This window comes from Rattus norvegicus, chromosome 3 (assembly GCF_021556685.1).
Source record: "Rattus norvegicus strain SHRSP/BbbUtx chromosome 3, alternate assembly SHRSP_T2T, whole genome shotgun sequence".
NCBI classification, from domain to species: Eukaryota; Metazoa; Chordata; class Mammalia; order Rodentia; family Muridae; genus Rattus; species Rattus norvegicus.
The window spans coordinates 137,304,798-137,325,491 of record NC_141536.1 but is presented as its reverse complement, the minus strand read 5'-3'; the positions used below and the strand labels follow the sequence as shown (position 1 = coordinate 137,325,491).

At 37.6% G+C, this 20,694-nt stretch overlaps 1 protein-coding gene and 1 long non-coding RNA gene across 3 annotated transcripts; one reads left to right on the top strand and one right to left on the bottom strand.

Annotated features, from left to right (window-relative positions):
- Positions 1 to 301: 301 nt before the first annotated feature.
- Positions 302 to 19,026, bottom strand: LOC147995736 (uncharacterized). Of its 2 annotated transcripts, none has more exons than XR_015683857.1 (3): positions 18,959 to 19,026; positions 6,571 to 6,713; positions 302 to 2,472 (listed from the first exon to the last, which is right to left on the bottom strand). It is a non-coding gene; the product is annotated as an uncharacterized LOC147995736 (long non-coding RNA). The 2 variants fall into 2 exon arrangements; XR_015683858.1 differs by lacking the exon at positions 18,959 to 19,026 and adding an exon at positions 8,560 to 8,633.
- LOC148006560 (cystatin-S-like) lies at positions 3,306 to 10,165 on the top strand. Its single transcript, XM_087654965.1, has 3 exons — positions 3,306 to 5,400; positions 8,701 to 8,814; positions 9,846 to 10,165. The coding sequence occupies exons 1-3, from the start codon at positions 5,173 to 5,175 to the stop codon at positions 9,927 to 9,929; spliced, it is 426 nt and encodes a 141-aa protein (XP_087511091.1). The 5' UTR covers positions 3,306 to 5,172; the 3' UTR covers positions 9,930 to 10,165.
- Positions 19,027 to 20,694: the final 1,668 nt, after the last annotated feature.

The following is a 20,694-nucleotide window of genomic DNA, read 5'->3' as shown; positions in this document are numbered from 1 at the left end:
AGAGATAAAAAAATAGTGTGAAGAAAATGCGAGTATTGTCTTTGGTAAAATAAACAAGGGTAAGGCCAGATAGAATTAAGTGAGCTTGCAGGTAAAAGACCAAAATAATCCAAACTGTATATCATATTTTTCCCATCTACTACATCCTTCATATATTTTTTCTGTATCTTCTCTCTAAAATATTTGTGGGTTCTTCTTTAAATTTTATACATGAACACACACACACACACACACACACACACACACACACACACACTGATCTCTATACATGGAAATAACCACACATGTACACACAGAATCATGCAATTGATTATATAAATGCAACCTGAGTGTTCTTTTTATTGTAGCTTATATGTCTGATTTTACTGCAGAATATGTCATAATGTAAGATCCCAAGCTGACACATCGTTTTCATAGGCTGGTTCTCAATGGGTAGTCAGTAATTTCATACAGGTCTTCAAATGTGCTGGAATTTTTTGAGATTTCCTGACCTCTTCAAAGATGAGAAGAGCTATTTTGCATGTTTTGTTAAAAAGGCCATACTTGTGAGTACACTTCTGCATGTATATACAGATATATATAAATACATATGTGTACCATATCGGCCACATTAACTGAAATGATCATGCAGTGTTCATTGATTTACATTTATATCTACATTTGTATTTAATACATGGTATTAGCACAACCACAAAAAAGTTGATCAAATGATGTGAATTAAAAATACACAGAAAATGGCCTATGTGCCCATGGATATTTAATTTTTGATAAAGGAACAAAACTATGCAATGAAGAAAGGAAGCATAATCAACAAATTATTCTGGTCTGGGTGGAAGTCTGGATGTAGAAGAATACAGATAGTGAGCATTATTACCATAAAGAGAAAACATATTACAGGACACAGTAAATCTACAAGAAGAGAAAGTGTGAAATTGCCTTGACTACACTGGCAGAAGTAATTACATGAATAGAACACCAATAGTGATAAAAAAAAGTTTGTTAACTTTAAAGGAAAACCCAAAAATTAACCCACATATGTATTCTAAATTTATCTCTGAAAAAAGAGCTAAATCCATTCACTGGAAAAAAATAACAATTTCAACAATGTACCAGGTTCAACTGGAGGTCAGCCTGTAAAAGAATGAAAATTGAACTATACATATCACCCTTTACAGAGCTAAAGTCCAAGTAGATCAAGGACCTCCCCGGAAAACCAGATACACTCAACCTAATAGGAGAATAAGTGGAGAGGAGCCTCAAACACCTGGACACTGGGGAAATTTCCTGAACAGAAGACCAGTGGCTTATTCTCCAAGATCAAGAATTGACAAATGAGACTACATAATATTATAAAGCTTCTAAAAAGCAAAGGACACTTTCATCAGGACAAAATGGAACCCATCATATTGGGAAATATCTTTACCAATCCTGAATCCAATAAATGGCTAATATCCAATATATTCTAAGTATTCAAAACATCCCATTCCAAAGAATACATAACCTATTGAAAATTGGGTCAAGAGCTAAAAAAGAATTCTCAGCTGAGGAATATCATATAACTGAGAAGTATCCAAGGAACTGTTCAACATCCATACTCTTATGGGAAATTCAAATAAAAACAACCCTGAGATTCCACCAAATACCAGTATGAATGTGTAAGTTCAAAAACTCATTGAGGGGAGTTACTGGCATGGCTGTAGAGAAAGAGAAATACTCCTCCATTTTTGGTGGGATGACCAGCTGATACAACCGCTCTGTAAAATGGTCTGCTGTTTCCTAAAAAAATTGGACATAGTACTGCCTGGGAATCCAGGTATACCACTACTGGGCTCCACTATGCTCATGGCAGCATTATTTACAATATGAAGAAGCTGAAAAGAACCCAGAGATATTTAAAAAGAGGAACGGATACATCAAACGTTGTGTACCTACCCAATGGAGTAATAATCAGTTACTAAAAACAATGACTTCCTGAAATACATAGACAAAAGGATGGAACTAGAAAATATCATCCTGTGTGAGGTAACCCATTCACAAAAAAACAGCACATTGTACAATGGTTGTTAAATGGATATAAGCCCAAAATCATGATTACTGAAGATACATTCCACAGACCAAAGGAAGTTCAAGAAGAACGATGACAAAAGTGTGGATGCCTCAGTCCTTTTAGAAGCAGGATCAAAAATATTGCAGGGAAGTTATATGAAGGCAAAATTTAGAGTAGACACTTAAGGTATGGCCCTGGATAGCCTCCTCCAACTGAGGATCTTGTCCATATACATACAGCCACCAAACCCCGTTATATTTCTGATGCGAAGGAGTGAATAGTGAACAGGATACTGATATTACCGTTTTCTTTGAAGGCCTTCCAGAGAGTGAAAAATACAGAGGTGAATGCTCAGAGCCAATCATTGAACTGCAAACTGGGCCCACAATGGAGGAGATGCAGACAGGATTGAAGGATCTAAAGGCCTGTATAAACCAATAATCAAAACCATGGTAAACAACCCGAGTTCCCAGGGATTAATCTACCATCTAAACTGTAAACAAGGACAGACTCATCGCAGCAGCTGCATATATAGCAGAGCACGGCCATATTGGATACAAATGGGATAAGAAGACCTTGGACGTGCCACAGCTGGAGCCCAGTGCATGGTAATGTAATTCCTGACAGGCAAAAAGGGGTGTGTGGAGGTTGGTGGGAAACCCTCATAGATGAAAGGGGAGAGGAATGAGATAAGAGGTTCCTGGAAGAGGAACTGGGAAATTATTTACATTTGAAATGTAAAATAAAAAAAGTGAAATATTTTAAAGAATGAGAGAGAAACAAATATTGATCTTGCAAAATACAAATTCCATGAGACACAGAGCTGATCAAAATCAAGCCACACATATTATGTGTGTAGTCTTTCTTCTGTGGGTCATATTTTCTACCACAGTAAATCATGCAAAGAAATAATAATATTCCTTTTATGTCCAACAACAGGTTTTCACATGTCTCTGTAAACCGAGGGTTGAGCGAGGAGAAATTTTAACACATTCCTTTTTTCCTTTCTGCCAAAGAAGAAGTTCTGATTTATTACCTGAAGGCTAAATATATTCCCAAGGCAGTAAAAATAAGTGTCTGAAATATAATCATATTGTGTAAAAAGGAAAAATACAACTTAAGGAATTCAGAATTTCTCTCTGAATTTTGGACTATGTTCAAGGAACTGTGGTATACTATTCTTGGACTCATGAACATGAAGAGATCCACTTCTCAGAAATCGAACATCAGGCTGAAGAAGAGCAATGACTATGATCCTTAATCGAATTTATATCACATAAGAGGTCTGAATACATTTTAAATACAATGAAATTATCAACTAAGCATGAAGCCTGGTTACTCAAAGAAGAAATGATCATAGGAATTTAAAGAACATGAAACAGCTGAGAAACTCAAAGAGAAGTGTAACTCATTTTGAAGATCTTGACAGATTTTTTATTTTGAATATACATTTTTGAGTTTATTTGAAATGAGTTTTACATAACTCCCTGACTTTTACTTTAAATATTTTAATGTATATATAGTACTACCTGTAATATGACCAAAGAATGGGTAAAACATAAGAATATAATTAATTGTATCAATTATTTATTTTCACAAAACTTTTTCTTATCATCATCAGGATATGTTTTGTATTTTAGACTGAGCAGATGTTGACTATATTCCTGTTAGCTGAGCAAAACTAACTGAAAAAATAGCTAAAAGGTACATAATACTGTCCAGTACACATGATTACAAATTGTAAATCTTAGGGGTCTGCCATGTGTAATGTGACTGAAATAAAGTTACAATAATATGACCACCAAAATATGAGGAAATTTAGTAATCATGGATTATTTTACTAGGTTAAGATATAAGGGCCTTTCTACACATGTGATATACATAACAACGAAACCCAGGTTAAATTTTATTTTTGTTAAGAAATGTTAATATCTATTCCTTGTAGTTATACACAAGTGTGTCTGTGATTTTCTGTGTGAATGCATGCATGCAGCTCTTTCTCTCTCTCTCTCTCTCTCTCTCTCTCTCTCTCTCTCTCTCTCCCTCTCTCTTTCTTTCTATCTCTCTTTTCCTCTCTCTCTGTGTGTTTGTGTGACTGTGTGTATGCGTGTGTGTGTTTGATTGTGTGTGTGTGTGTGTGTGTGTGTGTGTGTGTGTGGGTGGGTGTGAGTAAAATAACCCAAGAGCCCAGAAGTACTGCTTCCACTTAGCAGGTTATTAAACTTTTTCTACTATATCTGAATTATCAGTAATTATATTCAGATTTCAGGAAGAACATTAAGATTTTTGACCTCTGAGATATGACTACAGGCCTGTTGCACTTTTCCATATGTATCTAATTCCTCTCTAGTTAAGCAGCCACAAGATATGTGATAGATGGTTATTTCCTGTCCTGGCCCTCTTACCAAAGCGTGTAAGCCAGAAAGCTAACTTCAAGAAGCTTCCTGTAATAAATGTAATGACTGCTCTTAATGGGATGTGAAAAAAATCCACTTACATTTTGATAAATCACAGGTTGTTTCAGAAGTTTTGTCTCAGAAAAAGGCATTACTGAATGAGACTATAACTCCTGAAATAAAACCCTTCCATGAGTACTTGTTTAATTTGAGCTTGGATGATACTGTTCTGTCAGGATCCTAAAGCCAATGAGTTTCTGGACCACAAAGTGTTCAGGTTAGATCTTGAAGGAATGTGGAAGCCAGAGAAGAGTGATAAATTTGGTGAAGCAAGAAGACCAACCAACTAAAGCTAAGAGAATGAAGAACAAGATTTGTGGAGAAAGCTATGGTGAAGAGATAGTCTGGAACTTTGGGAGGATAACAAATAGGTGAAATAGAAAGGTGATGGGATGTATGGAATGGGAAGATGTCGCCCAGAATAAGACAGAAAAGGATTAAGTTCTGGCACCCTTTAGGAAGAACCACAAGAGAGAAAATAAATAGTAAAAAGGAGAACTAGTAAAAGGAGGGAAAAGGTGAAAAAACATATGGTACTGGAAAGGAGCCAATGTAAACTAAGAACAGAGAATAAAAGGCTAATGCATTTGAAGTCTGTACTCACTAGCTGATCGAGGTTCACTGCAGTTCCTCTTCTAACCTTGGATCGAAGTGCATTTCGAGAAGAACATGGCCTACTTGCTCCATGCTCGACTGTTTCTCCTGACCACCTTCATGCTAGTTCTGAACCTGTGCACTTACCCTGTGCTAGGTCACATTCTGGGTGGCATAGAGAAATATAGCATGGAAGACGAAGGGGCCAGAGAATCACTGAACTTTGCTGTCAGTCAGTACAATGAAAACAACAGTGACTTGTACCTGAGCCGTGTGTTGGAAGTGAAGAATGTCCAAAAGCAGGTATGTTATCCTTCATTGAGAAGGCCTGAATTATAGAGGGACAGGTATGTCTGTTTACTCCATCTAGCATTCTCGCCAACGTATTGCTCTCGGGTTCTAAGTCAGTCTGCTTTGTATCTAGTGAGTTGACTTGAACATATTGGCAATATTCACATGTTATGTACTTCATTATGTCTTTTGATGAGATATGTTCTGTCCACTGAAAGTACATGTAGGTTAGTTTACCCAAATTGCAATAACTTGTTTTACTCCTTTGAAATGTAAGAGTATCATGCCAGTGTGTGCATGTCTGTTTCTTGCTAAACTTCTCCAACACACAAGAACAGTGGCTCTTCAACAGATCTGGGAATATCTTATTATTGTTAGTCTTCTTAAACCTGTAGATATTGCAAACACATAAATATGTGACCACAAAAATATATTCTCATCACAAGTAGAATTCCTTCTTGATATTTGTAATATTTTATACAATTCATACCTTGTTTATGATATTAAACAATATAAGAGCTTTTACAACTATAGCACAGGGGCTCTAATTCAATCCAGCATATATTTTTACTATTATATTTTATTGACTTTAATATAGATTGCTCCAATAGCTCAAAGATATGCATATCTGGGATAGCAATATTTACATGTATTGTTAGAAAACTCTTCAGTGTATATTTTCCATCATGTAAAAATGCAGTATTTTATACATTTTAAAAGATTTTACAGATAAATGAAGAAACTGTTTGTACAAAAATTTCTCATATAGAGAATCACTCAGTACTCTTGGATCCATTACTAGCCACTCTCAGATTGTCTTCAGGTTTTCACAGATTTCTTTTGTCTGAACTTCCTCTACTTAAAGATTTGCAGAACTGTGTGTATAAATACTTGCACCCATCATGGAGATAAGCCTATATTTTTCCACTGCATGAAGGGATTGGTACCCTAATAGGTTATTACTGAGTATGAGGTAGCTGTTTTAATGATGAAACCCAATGATTTTCCATACAGAAATGTAAAACAGGCTTTCATTTATCATAAAGAATAAGTATATAGGCAAAATACTATTTCTTTTGACGTCTTCAGGTTGAATGACAATGATGACTTAGATCCTATATGAGTCATTATAGTAGGAGTACCACTACACCTGAGGACTTTAGCTTCTTTTTTCATGGTTACCTTTGACTGTCCCAGGAATTGGCTTCAAAAAATTGTTCCTCTTCCACTTGTTCTGATATTTTGATCATAGTCTGGATTGCCTTCTCAATACTTGTGTATAGGAACATAGGGGAATCTACTTGAAGATAGCACAATGGAGAGGGCTGAAAAGAGATTGTTGCAAGAATAATCAGGGATCAATAACCCATACTAGTGGATGTTAAGCCATAGGGTCAACATTCAAACAAGGAGAAAATATATAATTAGCAGTCCATCATATTTAAAAAAAATTCGAAATCTAAAATCTCACTGAGACCTTCTCTCAAGCACATGGTAGATGTTACTAATATAAGTACAAACACACCAGTGAGTTATGATGCATTTAGGGAGAAACCTCTATTCTTCTTGCCCTTAATATCAATGATATGAAGAATAACCCAGTTATTCCCGTCTACAGCACTTTCATATGGACTCACATTTTCCTGTTCAGTCCTCAGTTATTTTACAAGAGTTCATAAAAGGAAACTAAATTGAGATCCTCTAGATTGCCAACATAATTTTAATGAGAGTTAGATAAGTGAGTATTAAGGAAATTTTCCATTGGATTATGTAATTGCCTTCAGCAGATCATTCTGGATCCTGAGTGTCTTGAAAACTCTCTCATTATCCATGATTGAAACTTTAAATGATGAAATTAATGAGTGCTCATGAGAGTTAAGTGGTCTGGATACTTAAATAAAATGTTACTGAGACAAACTTCTCTCACCTCAAGTGTTCACTTGAACCTTTCTTCCATGTCTAGTTTTTGGTTTTCTGTCAACATTATGTTAATTTCTGGGTTCTCTAGATACTCTTTCATGCATAATGGACTGGAACCTATGAAAATCTGACTTTTAAATTAAAAATATCTACATAAACATCTTTATGCAGGCATATTATGACAACTACTAGAGAATCATAGAACATTGGACACTGAATAGAGAAGATGAATCTCATTTAATTAATATGAAGCTTAATGGTATATCAGGCATGTGATTCACTTAAGGGTTCATGTGGTTCTTAACACTTTGCCTTCTTTCCACATTTGCTTGTCTAGAAATCTGTCTGGATGATTCAGGGATTCCATGTGGGAAAAATATACAAACAAATTAAATAAATGATAAAAATCATACATGAAAATTTCACACTCAAACACATAGCTATTAATAGTTGTACTTTAAGGGAAGACAGTGTAAAAGTATTTGTCTTTTGTGGTGAGACATTGTTTAAGTGAAGCACCCCATGTCTTTATGTCCATGCCGGGAAGAGTTGGAATAAAAGGAAAGAATGGATTTCTTCCTCTCACAATGATTCAGTGAGTGCCCAGACACCACTCACTGGAACAAACCTACTTCTTCTTCTCTGGCTAGAGTCTCAAGTTAATCCTGTTGTTTAGCCTCCAGATATCACTGGTCCTCTGATCAGCGTTGAATTGATGAATACAATTTTTTAAAAGATGTATTTATTTTATTTACATGAGTACACTATTGCTATCTTCACACTCACCAGTAAAGGGCACATGATCAATTACTGATGGTTGTCTGCTACCCTGTGGTTGTTGGGAATTGAAATCAGAACCTCTGGAAGAGCAATCAGTACTCATTTTTTCTTTTTTTATTGGAGTTATTTCCTTTTTCAATAATATTTTAGTTATTTATTTACATTTCAAAATTTTCCCTTTCCCAGTTTCCTGACCATAAGACACCTATCTCCACCTCTTCCCCTTCTTCTATAAGACTGTTCCCCTCCCCATTCACACTCACTTATCTCTCTCCCTGACAATCCATTACACTGGGGGTCCAACCTTGGCATGAACAAGGGCTTCTCCTTCCATTGTTCCCCAGCAAGTACAGCCTCTGCTACATATATTATTGGTGACATAGGTGAATCCATGTATAGATTTTTGGTTTATGCTCTGGAAGCTCTAGTTGGTAGACATTGTGTTCTCATGGGGTGATATTGCACCCTTACCTGCTGGTTCCTCTGAGCCACATAATTTTCCAAAGTATTAGAAACACTCTTCTCTCTGTGTTCTGATTCACTTACTGGAATTTAAAGGAGCTCATATGAAGTTCATTTCAATGTAAAAGTGAATCTCTAATTTATCCTTAGGTGGTGGGTGGAACCAAATTTTTCTTTGATGTGATCCTAGTCAAAACAAACTGTTTGAAGACCCAGGCTGACTTGACCAACTGTTCTGCCAAGGACAAGGCTGGTCAGCAGGAGGTAAGGCTATAACAATTTTGTGAAAGAAGATGTATGTACAACCTTGTGATTTAGGGAAAGTGCATTTGGGATGACATACATTCACAAGGAAGTATTTGCAAATAGAGGAGAAAACGTGTTTGTGTGTGTGTGTGTGTCTGTGTGTGTGTGTGTGTTTGTGTGTGTGTCTGTGTGTGTGTGTATGTTGTTCAAAGTGTCTGGAATTTTCTTAGTCAAAAGTTCAAAGATACATAGGTGATAAAGATAATATATATATGTGTGTGTGTGTGTGTGTGTGTGTGTGTGTGTGTGTGGTGTGTGTAAATGTAGTGTACTTAGTTAAGAATACATCTAGGAAGTATTGACAGTATAAGCAGCACAGGGGGAACAGTGTACCTGTACATATAAATAATTTGAGTTTCCAAGTATGTTAAAATGTGAATTATGTGCTCTGAGACCACTGTAGTGTGGCTTAGTTAAAATGGAGGAGGTAGTAATAGTTTCCATTGTTGTGAAGAGATGTTTACACTTCCAACAAAGCTTCTGTCAATATTTCTCTCAATAAAAATCAGCCCATCGGTGCTGTTCTTAACACGCAATTCTGGCTTAAGCCTTGGGAGTTGTTCATTGGAGATACAGGGCATTTGAGTACGTTGGTATTTCTTCCTGCCACTTTCTCTACTCTGAAGCTTTCAGAAATTTCTATTTCCCATGTCCTAGGATGTACCCTGTCTGGGAGTGAGAGGGTCCTGTGTAGAGAATGTATCCTTCTGAGATGATTGAAGGAGTCATAGAATTATCCTTAAGGGGATGTTTTGACAAGAAAAAAAGTAGGGAATGCTGTGACCCTTAACGGTAGGCACTTGTCATATGGTAGATGGACATCATTATGCTGTCTATCACCAGGCACTGCTTAAGAAGGCTGAGTGCCGTATAGTTGGGAGAGGTTGGTTTTTCATTCACCAGCCAATTTTTCTCAAACAGTTCTAGTATCAAATTTCATCCTACCATTACTAAGCACTAACCAACCTTCTTTGTTTACATTTTTCTAGCATGAATTCTGCTCTTTTGAGGTATATGATGCCCCCTGGGAGAATGATATGGCCTTGATAAACTGCAGCTGTCACAGTACATAACTTAATGTCAATTGGCGCAGTGAAGTGTGCAGATGCCTCTGCCATTGCCTCATCACTCCAGTGGATGACATATCCTTTATGAATGCTTACCAGTACCAACACCAGCAGTTGATTAGACTGCTGAGAATATAGCGTCCAAGTATCTTTCTCTTTATCTTTCTTCTGAAAATGCCCACATTTGCTTGTCCTTTTCTTGCTCAATAAAATGTTCAAGAGCTATTTTTTGTGTGACTGCAGCCTCAGAGTCTCTAACTTTATTAAATAGGAAAGATCCATATGAGGGTTCACATCCACATGTGTAGAACAAATAAAGGTCTTATGACACTGATATTTTCCAAAATGTTGAGATGATAAAGAAAGTGAAGTGAGTAAAAGATTAATTTTTCTGACTAAGTGGCTCCTAGCAGCAAGGCAGTTCTCATGTATGCTTCCATAAGTGCTTTGGCTTAGTCCCTGAGCATGTCACAATGGCAGTGAAATACACAGGACATGCTGGACTTCATTTTCAGGGTCTGCCACACGGTATATATTGAGCTGCTGTGAAGCAATAGGTCATGATTTCTATGGCAGGAAAATGTAATCTGAAATTGGACATTTAGCTTTCCCTTGTTTGAGGGGCTTCAGGCCTTCAAAATTCCAGGACACTTTGGTCCCAGTTTTTGTGGCATCCAGGCACCATTGTGAGTCATATAAGGACCAAGAATGGAGTCATGGGATCGCACAATGAGGATAGCCTCTAGCATGGAGACATGGTTTGGAGTTCTCAGTTTGTTAATTGGTTATTGTCTTTAGTTTGGAGCACGTAGGATGGGTTCTGTCAGAAAAAGCTTTCTATATATTAAAAAGAGATAGAAGGTGTCTTCTTCTTTGTGTGCATTGCTCTATGAGTAATATTCATTAGTAAATCTCCACCTAGACTCCAAAAAGGGTTGGGCATAAAACTTCCTATATTTATACATGTATTCACCTTTGATGTAACTTGTTGGAAGAGAGAAATGATAGGATGGTCATAGGCCTTGTCTGCTCTGGTGTAACATTAGATTTTACGTGCAGGGTAAACACTGAAGTTATATTCTATCACAAATTAGTTCTCACAATATGAAATTGGCGTTTCCAAAGTGCGATTTAAATGAATGCCAGCCCAGGGTACTCTATCCAGCAAAACTCTAAATTAACATAGATGGAGAAACCAAGCTATTCCATGACAAAACTAAATTTACACACTATCCTTCTCCAAATCCAGCAAAGGATAATAAAGGGGAAAACCCAACAGAAGGAGGCAAGCTATAACCTAGAAAAAGCAAGAAACTAATCATCTCGGCAACAAAACAAAGAAAAGAAAAGCACACAAACATAATCTCACACCCAAATATGAATATAACTGGAAGAAATAATCACTTTTCCTTATTATCTCTCAACATCAATGGTCTCAACTCCACAATAAAAAGACATAGATTAACAAACAGGATAGGCAACGAGGACCCTGCCTACAGGAATAACATTTCAGAGAAAAAGACAGACACTAACTCAGAGTGAAAGGCTGGAAAACAACTTTCCAAGCAAATGGGCAGAAGAAGCAAGCCAGAGTAGCCATTCAAATATCGAATGAAATCAATTTTCAACTAAAAGTTATCAAAAAAGATAAGGTAGGACACTTTACATTCATGAAACGAAAAATCCACCAAGATGGACTCTCAATCCTAACTATCTATGCTCCAAATAAAAGGGCAACTACATACATAAGAGAAAACTTACTAAAGTTCAAAGCACACATTGCACCTCACACAATGATAGTAGGAGTTTTCAATACCCCACTCTCATCAATGGACAGATCAGGGAAAAAGAAATTAAACAGAGATGTAGACAGTTTAAGAGAAGTTATGAACCGGATGGACTTAACAGATATTTATAGAACATTCTATCCTAATGGAAAAGGATATACATTCTTCTCAGCCTCGTGGTACTTTCCCCAAAATTGACCATATAATTTGTCATAAAACAGGCCTCAACAGATTCAGAATGACAGAAATAATCCCATGAGTCCTATCAGACCATCATGTGTTAACGCTGGTCTTCAAAAACAATACAGGAAGAACGCCCACATATGCATGGAAGTTGAACAATGCTCTAATCAATGATAACCTGGTCAAGGTAGAAATAAAAAAAAAAAGAAATTAAAGACTTCTTAGAATTTAATGAAAATGAAGGTACAACATACGCAAACTTATGTGACACAATGAAAGATGTGCTAAAAGGAAAACTCTAACCTCTGAGCGCCTGCTGAAAAAAACAGGAGAGAGCATATGTCACCAGCTTGACAGCACACCTAAAAGCTCTAGAACAAAAAGAAACAAATACACCCAGGAGGAGTAGAAGGCAGGAAGTAATCAATCTCAGAGTTTAAATCAACCAAGTAGAAACAAAAAGGACCATAGAAAGAATAAACAGAACCAAAAGTTGTTTCTTTGAGAAAATCAAAAAGATAGATAAACCATTATCCAGACTAATGAGAGGACACAGAGAGTGTGTCCAAATTAACAAAATCAGAAATGAAAAGGGAGACATAACTACAGAATGAGAGGAAATTCAAAAAATCACCAGATCCTACTATAAAGCCTATATTCAACAAAACTTGAAAATCTGCAGGAAATGGACAATTTCCTAGACAGATAATAGCTACCTAAGTTAAATCATGGAAGGATAACCATTTAAATAACCCCATAACTCCTAATGAAATAGAAGCAGTAATTAAAAGTCTCCCAACCAAAAAGAGCCCAACTGCAGATGGGTTCAGTGCCGAATACTATCAGGCCTTCAAACAAGACCTCATACCAAGAACTTCCAAACTATTCCACAAAATTAAAACAGACAGAGTGCTACTTAATTCCTTCGATAAAGACACAATTACTCTTAAACCTAAACCACACAAAGAAGAAATAGAACTTCAGACCAATTTCTCTTATGAATATTGATGCAATAAGAATCAAAAAAACTCTGGCAAACAGAATCCAAGAGCATCTAAAAACAATCGTCCACCATGATCAACTAGGTTTCATCCCAGGCATGCAGGGCTGGTTTAATATACAGAAAACCATCAACATAATCCATTATACAAACAAACTGAAAGAACAAAACCACATGATAATTTTATTCAATATTGAGAAACATTTGACAAAATTCAACACCCCTTCATGATAAGAGGCCTGGAAAGAATAGGAATTCAAGGCCCATACCTAAAAAAAAGCCATATACAGCAAACCAGTAGCTAACATTAAATTAAATGGACAGAAAATTGAAGCAATCCCACTAAAATCAGGGACTAGACAAGGCTGCCCACTAACTCCCTACTTACTCAATATAGTTCCTGAAGTTATAGACAGAGCAATCAAACAACAAATGGAGATCAAATTAAAACAGGTTGGAAAAGAAGAAGTCAAAATATCACTATTTGCAGATGATACGATAGAATATATAAGTGATCCCAAACTTCCATCACAGGACCTCTAAACCTGAAAAACACCTTCAGCAAAGTGGCTGGTATAAAATAAACTCATATAAGTTAGGAGCTTTTCTCTACACAAAAGAGAAACAAGCCGAGAAAGAAATTAGGGACACGACACCCTTCATTATAGTTCCAAATATTATAAAAGACCTCGATGTGACTTTAACCAAGCAAGTGAAAGATCTATGTGATAAGAATATCAAGCCTCTGAAGAAAGAAATTGAAGAAGACTTCAGAAGATGGAAAAATCTCCCATGCTCATGGATTGGCAAGATTAATATAATAAAAATGGCCATTTTACCCAAAGCGATCTACAGATTCAATACAATCCCCATCAAAATACCAATCCAATTATTCAGAGTGTTAGACAAAAAAATTTTCAAATTTATCTGGAATAACAAACAACTCAGGATAGCTAAAACTGTCCTCAACAATAAAAGGACTTCTGGGGGGATCACTTTCCCTGAACTTAAGCAGTATTATAGAGCAATAGTGATGAAAACTGCATGGTATTGGTTCAGAGACAGAGAGATAGACCAGTGGAATAGAATTGAAGACCCAGAAATGAACCCACACAACTATGGTCACTTGATTTTTGACAAAGGGTCCAAAAGTATCCAATGGAAAGAAGATAGAATTTTCAGGAAATGGAGCTGGTTCAACCGGAGTTCAGCATGTAGATGACTGCAGATCGATCCATGCTTATCCAAAGCTTAATTCCAAGTGTATCAAGGATGTCCACCTCAAACCAGGTACAGGCAAACTAATAGAAGAAAAAGTGGGAAACATCTCGAACAAGTGGGCACTGGAGTAAATGTCCTGAACGAAACAGCAATGCCTTATGCTCTAAGATCAAGAATAGACAAATGGGATCTCATAAAACTGCAAAGCATCTGTAAGGCAAAGGACACTATTGTTATGAAAAAATAACAACCAACAGATTTGGAAAAGATCATTACCAATCCTACAACTAATAGAGGTTTTATATCCAAAATATACAAAGATGTCAACAAGTAAGACCGCAGGGAGCATATGACCCTATTAAAAGATGGGTTTCAGAGCTAAACAAAGAATTCACAACTGAAGAATACCGAATGACTGAGAAACATCTAAAGATAAGTTCAACATCTTTAGTCATAAGGGAAATGCATATCAAAACAACCATGAGATTTTACCTCACACCAGTGAGAATGGCTAAAATCATAAACTCGGGTGACAGCAAATGCTAGCGAGGATGTGGAGAAAGAGCAACACTCATCCATTGTTGGTGGGATTGCAGACTGGTACAACTATTCTGGAAATCAGTCTGGAGGATCCTCAGAAAATTGGACATTGAATTACCTAAGGACCCAGCTATACTAACTACTCTTGGGCATATACCCAAAACATGCCCCAACATATAACAAAGACACGTGTTCCACTATGTTCATAGCAGCCTTATTTCTTAGAGCCAGAACCTGGAAAGAACCCAGAAGCCCTTCAACAGACGAATGGATACAGAAAATGTGGTATATCTACACAATGCTCAGCTATCAAAAACATTGACTTTATGAAATTCATAGGCAAATGGATGGAACTGGAAAATATAATCTTGAATGAGGTAACCCATTCACAGAAAAACACACATGGGATGCACTCATGGATAAGTGGCTATTAGCCCAAATGCTTGAATTACCCTAGGTGCCCAGAACACATGAAACTCAAGAAAGATTACCAATATGCGGATAATTCACTCCTTCTTTTAAAGGGGAACAAGAATACCCTTGTTAGGGAATATGGAGGCAAAGATTAGAATAGAGTCAGAAGGAACACCCATTCGAAAACTGCCCCACATGTGGCTGCTACATATACAGCCAGCTAATTAGATAAGATGGACGAAGCAAAGAAGTGAAGGCCAACAAGAACCGGATGTTGATCTCTCCTGAGAGACACAGCCAGAATACAGGAAATACACAGATGAATGCGAGCAGCAAACCACTTAACTGAGACCGTAACCCCAGTTGAAGGAATGTTAGAAAGGTCTAAAAGAACTTGAAGGGGCTTTAGCCCCCATATGAACAACAATGTCAACCAACTATAGCTTCCAGGAGTAAGCCCCTACCCAAAGACTATACATGGACTGACCCTGGGCTCCATCCTCATAGGTAGGAATGAATAGCCTAGTAAGAGCACCAGTAGAAGGGGAAGTCCTTGGTCCTGCCAGGACAGAACTCCCAGTGAACTGGATTGTTCTGGGGAAGGTGTTAATGAGGGGAGAATGGGGAAGGAAACACCCTTACAGAAGAGGAGGGGAACGGGTTAGGGGCATGTTGGCCTGGAAACTGGGAAGGAGAATAACAATCAAAATGTAAATAAGAACTACTCAAGGTAATAAAGATGGAAAATAAAAAGTAGACAAGGAAAGGTGAAAACTACATAACAGGCCCTCATTGATAACTAGGAAAGAACAAAACCCTCCTCATCCCTCACCATCAGTAACTTAACTCTCTGAGATGTCAAAATCCATCCTCATTCAAGAGAACAAATGGTTCCAAAATCTGAGCCTATGCTCTTGCTGCAACATTAGGGTAATTAGTGGTCTTTGTTTCACATAAAAGAGAACAGTGTCTGACACAATATCTGACACCTTCCTGAATTCTGAGGACATATTTATTATTTGGAATTGCTAAATAATCTATATTGCAATCAGATAAATTTTAATATGCCTATACAGAGCAACCTCCTCTCTAGTGCACGCAAGTGAGCTCAACTGGGTCCTCACTGTTGACAATACCTACTAAGATATATATACAACTCTGTGTGAGAGAGAGCTCTCTGCCAGGACAGGTGGGCACTCTTAATGCTACAGAGGGGATGAGATCACTAATACTGCCCACCCCTGCCCACATCCCTGGCCCAAGAGGAAACAGTCTACGGCCTCTGGGAATTGGTAGAGGCACTGGAGCTGCAGGTACCCTGCACCTAAGACACCACCAGAACCTGAAGGGACCGGATCAACTGTTCTCTGTACCCAAATCCCATGGGAGGGAGAGCTAAACCTTCAGAGACGCAGACACTCCTGGAAGCCAGGAGACACTACACTCTGCCCACATTTCTGACTCCAGAGGAAAACACCAAACGCCATCTGGGACCCTGATGCACGGGAGATCCCGAAAGGGCGGCGCAGGTCCTCCTCTTTGCCGCACTTGAGGAGAGCACATTAGCAACACCCCACGAGCAAACTTGAGCCTCAGGACCACAGGTAAGTCCAACTTTGTGCTCCAAGTGACCTGCCTGGTGAAGTCAGGAAACAGGCCCACAGGAACAGCTGAAGCCCTGTAGACAAGAAAAACTACATGCCCGAAAGCAGAGCACTCTGTTCCCATAACTGGCTGAAAGAAAATGGGAAAAAAGGTCTACAGCATTCCTGACACACAGGAGTCTATAGGAAAGTCTAGCCTCTGTCAGAAATAGCAGAACAAAGAAACACCAGAGATAATCGGAAGGCAAGAGGCAAGGGCAGGAACCCAAGCAACAGAAACCAAGACTACATGGCAATATCGGAACACAATTCTCACACCAAAGCAAACACTGAACATCCAAACACACCAGAAAAGCAAGATCTCGATTTAAAATCAAATTTGATCATGATGTTGGAGAAATTCAAGGAAGACATGAAGAACTCCCTTAGAGAAATGCAGGAAAACATAAATAAACAAGTAGAAGCCTATAGAGAGGAATCAGAAAAATCCCTGAAAGAGTTCCAGGAAAACACAATCCAACAGTTGAAGGAATAAAAATGGAAATAGAAGCAATCAAGAAAGGACAAAGAGAAACAACCCTGGATATAGAAAACCAAAGGAAGAGACAAGGAGCCGTAAATACAAGCATCACCAAGAGAATACAAGAGATAGAAGGGAGAATCTCAGGAGCAGAAGATTCCATAGAAATCATCGAAACAACTGTCAAAGATAATGTATAACGGAAAAAGCTACAGGTCCAAAACATAAAGGAAATCCAGGACTCTTTGAGAAGACAAAACCTAAGGATAGTAGGTATAGAAGAAAGTGAAGACTCCCAGATCAAAGGACCAGTAAATATATTCAACAAAATCATAGAAGAAAACTTCCCTAACCTAAAGAAAGAGATGCCCAGAAGCATACAAGAAACCTACAGAACTCCAAATAAGTTGGACCAGAAAAGAAACTCCTCCTGTCACATTATAGTCAAAACACCAAATACACAAAATAAAGAAAGAATATTAAAAGCAATAAGGGAAAAAGGTCAAGTAACCTAAAAAGGCAGACCTATCAGAATCACACCAGAGTTCTCTCCAGAGACTATGAAAGCCAGAATATCTTGGAAAGATGTCATACATACCCTCAGAGAACACAAATGCCAGCCCAGGTTACTGTATGCTGCAAAACTCTCAATCAACATAGATGGAGAAACCAAGATATTCCATGACAAACCTAATTTACGCAATATCTTTCTACAAATCCAGCGCTACAAAGGAAAATAAATGGTAAACCCCAATATAAGGAAGCAAGCTACACCCAAGAAAAAGCAAGAAACTAATATTCTTGACAACAAACCAAGAGAAGAAAAGCACACAAACATAACCTCACATCCAAATATGAATATAACAGGAAGCATTAATAACTATTCCTTAATATCTCTCAACTTCAATGGTCTCAAAACACTAATAAAAGGACATAGATTAAGAAACTGGATATGCAATGAAGACGCTGCATTCTGCTGCCTAAAGGAAACACACCTCAGAGACAAAGATAGACGGTACCTCAGAGTGAAAGGCTGGAAAAAAAATTTCCAAGCAAATGGTCGGAAGAAGCAAGCAGGAGTAGCCATTCTAATATCAAATAAAATCAATTTTCAACTAAAAGTCATCAAAAAAGATAAGGGAGGACACTTCGTATTCATCAAAGAAAAAAATCCATCGATATGAACTCTCAATCCTAAGTATCTATGCCCCAAATACAAGGGCACCTACATACGTAAAAAAAAAAAAAAACCTTACTAAAGCTCAAAGCACACATTGCACCTCACACAATAATAGTAGGAGATTTCAACACCCCACTCTCATCAATGGACAGATCATGAAAACAGAAATTAAACAGAGACGTAGACAGACTAAGAGTAGTGATGAACCAAATGGACTTAACAGATCTTTATAGAACATTCTATCCTAAAGCAAAAAGGATATACATTCTTCTCAGCACCGCATGGTACTTTCTCCAAAATTGACCATATAATAGGTCATAAAACAGGCCTCAACAGATACAAAAAGATAGAAATAATCCCATGTGTCCTATCAAAACACCACAGCCTAAAGCTGGTTTTCAATAACAATAAGGGAAGAAAGCCCACATATACATGCAAGTTGAACAATGCTCTACCCAATGATAACCTGGTCAAGGAAGAAATAAAGAAAGAAATTAAAGACATCTTAGAATTTAATGAAAATGAAGGTACTACATACCCAAACCTATGGACACAATGAAAGCTGTGATAAGAAGATAACTCATACCTCTGAGTGCATGCAGAAAGAAACAGGAGAGAGCATATGTCACCAGCTTGACAGCACACCTAAAAGCTCTAGAAGAAAAAGAAGCAAATTCACCCAGGAGTAGTAGAAAGCAAGAAATAATCAAGCTCACAGCTGAAATCAACCAAGTAGAAACAAAAAGGACCATAGAAAGAATCAACAGAATCAAAAGTTGTTTCTTTGAGAAAATCAACCAGATAGATAAACCCTTATCCAGACTAAGGATAGGACACAGAGAGTGTCCAAATTCACAAAATCAGAAATGAAAAGGGAGACATAACTACAGAATGAGTGGAAATTCAAAAAACTCATCAGATCCTACTACAAAAGCCTATATTCAACAAAACTTGAAAATCTGCAGGAAATGGACCATTTTCTAGACAGATACCAGGTACCGACGTTAAATCAGGAACAGATAAACCATTGAAACAGCCCTATAACTCCTAAAGAAATAGAAGCAGTCAATAAAAGTCGCCCAACCAAAAAGAGCCCAGGTCCAGATGGGTTTAGTGCAGAATTAAATCAGACCTTCATAGGAGACCTCATAGCAATACTATCCAAACTATTCCACAAAGTGAAACAGATGGAGCACTACCGAATTCCTTCTATGAAGCCACATTACTCTTATACCTAAACCACACAATTACCCAACAAAGAAAGAGAACTTCAGACCAATTTCCCTTATGAATGTCGATGCAAAAATACTCAATAAAATTCTGGCAAACCGAATCCAAGAGCACATCAATAAAATCTTCAAAAATCGTATTTAAAACAGAAGAAAATGGGCATTGTTGACACAAGTAATACCCCAAGACAATAAGAAGAGCTTAATTCAGATCTATATAATAAAAGACAAGAAAAGTTTTTGTAATCTATTTCAAGAGAATATTATTGTCCTACATAAAGTCCATAAAATCTTGAGAGAAAATAATGCATAGGATACTAATTTTAGCAAAGAGCAGATTAAATTCAGCATCATTTCATATATTGATGAGAAGTACAAAGTGTAGGAACACAGAAAAACAACTTAAAGAAAACTTCTAAAACCAAAATACTGTCATTATTGTCATCATTGTCATTGTTTTCATCAGCATCAGCATCAGCATCAGAAGTAGAAGAAGAAGGAGGAGGAGGAGGAGGAGGAGGAGGAGGAGGAGGAGGAGGAGGAAGAGGAGAACAGGAGTAGGAGAAGAAAGAGGAGGAAAAGTAGGAGGAAGACAAGAAGAAGTAGGAGGAGGAGGTGAGGAAGAGAGTGAAGAAGAGGGAGAATTAGGAGGAGGAGGAGGAGGAGGAGGAGGAGGAGGAGGAGGAGGAGGAGGATGAGGAGAAGAAGAAGAAGAAGAAGAAGAAGAAGAAGAAGAAGAAGAAGAAGAAGAAGAAGAAGAAGAAGAAGAAGAAGAAGAGACAAGAAGAAGGAGGAGGAAGAGGAGGAGGAGGACGAGGACAAGGACGAGGACCAGGACGAGGACCAGGACGAGGACGAGAAGGAGCAAGAGGACGAGGACGAGGACGAGAAGGAGCAAGAGGAGGAGGAGGAAGAAGTAGAAGAAGTAGAAGAAGATTTATAACAAGAAGAATAAGTAGTAGTGGAAGTAGTAGAAGAAGATGACACTGAATAAGAAGAAAAATTATTACTTCATGGCAAACAAGTGAAGGAACTAAAGTTCTCTATATTAAATAATTCCAAACACTGCAGAATAAAATCATCCTGTTGAAGA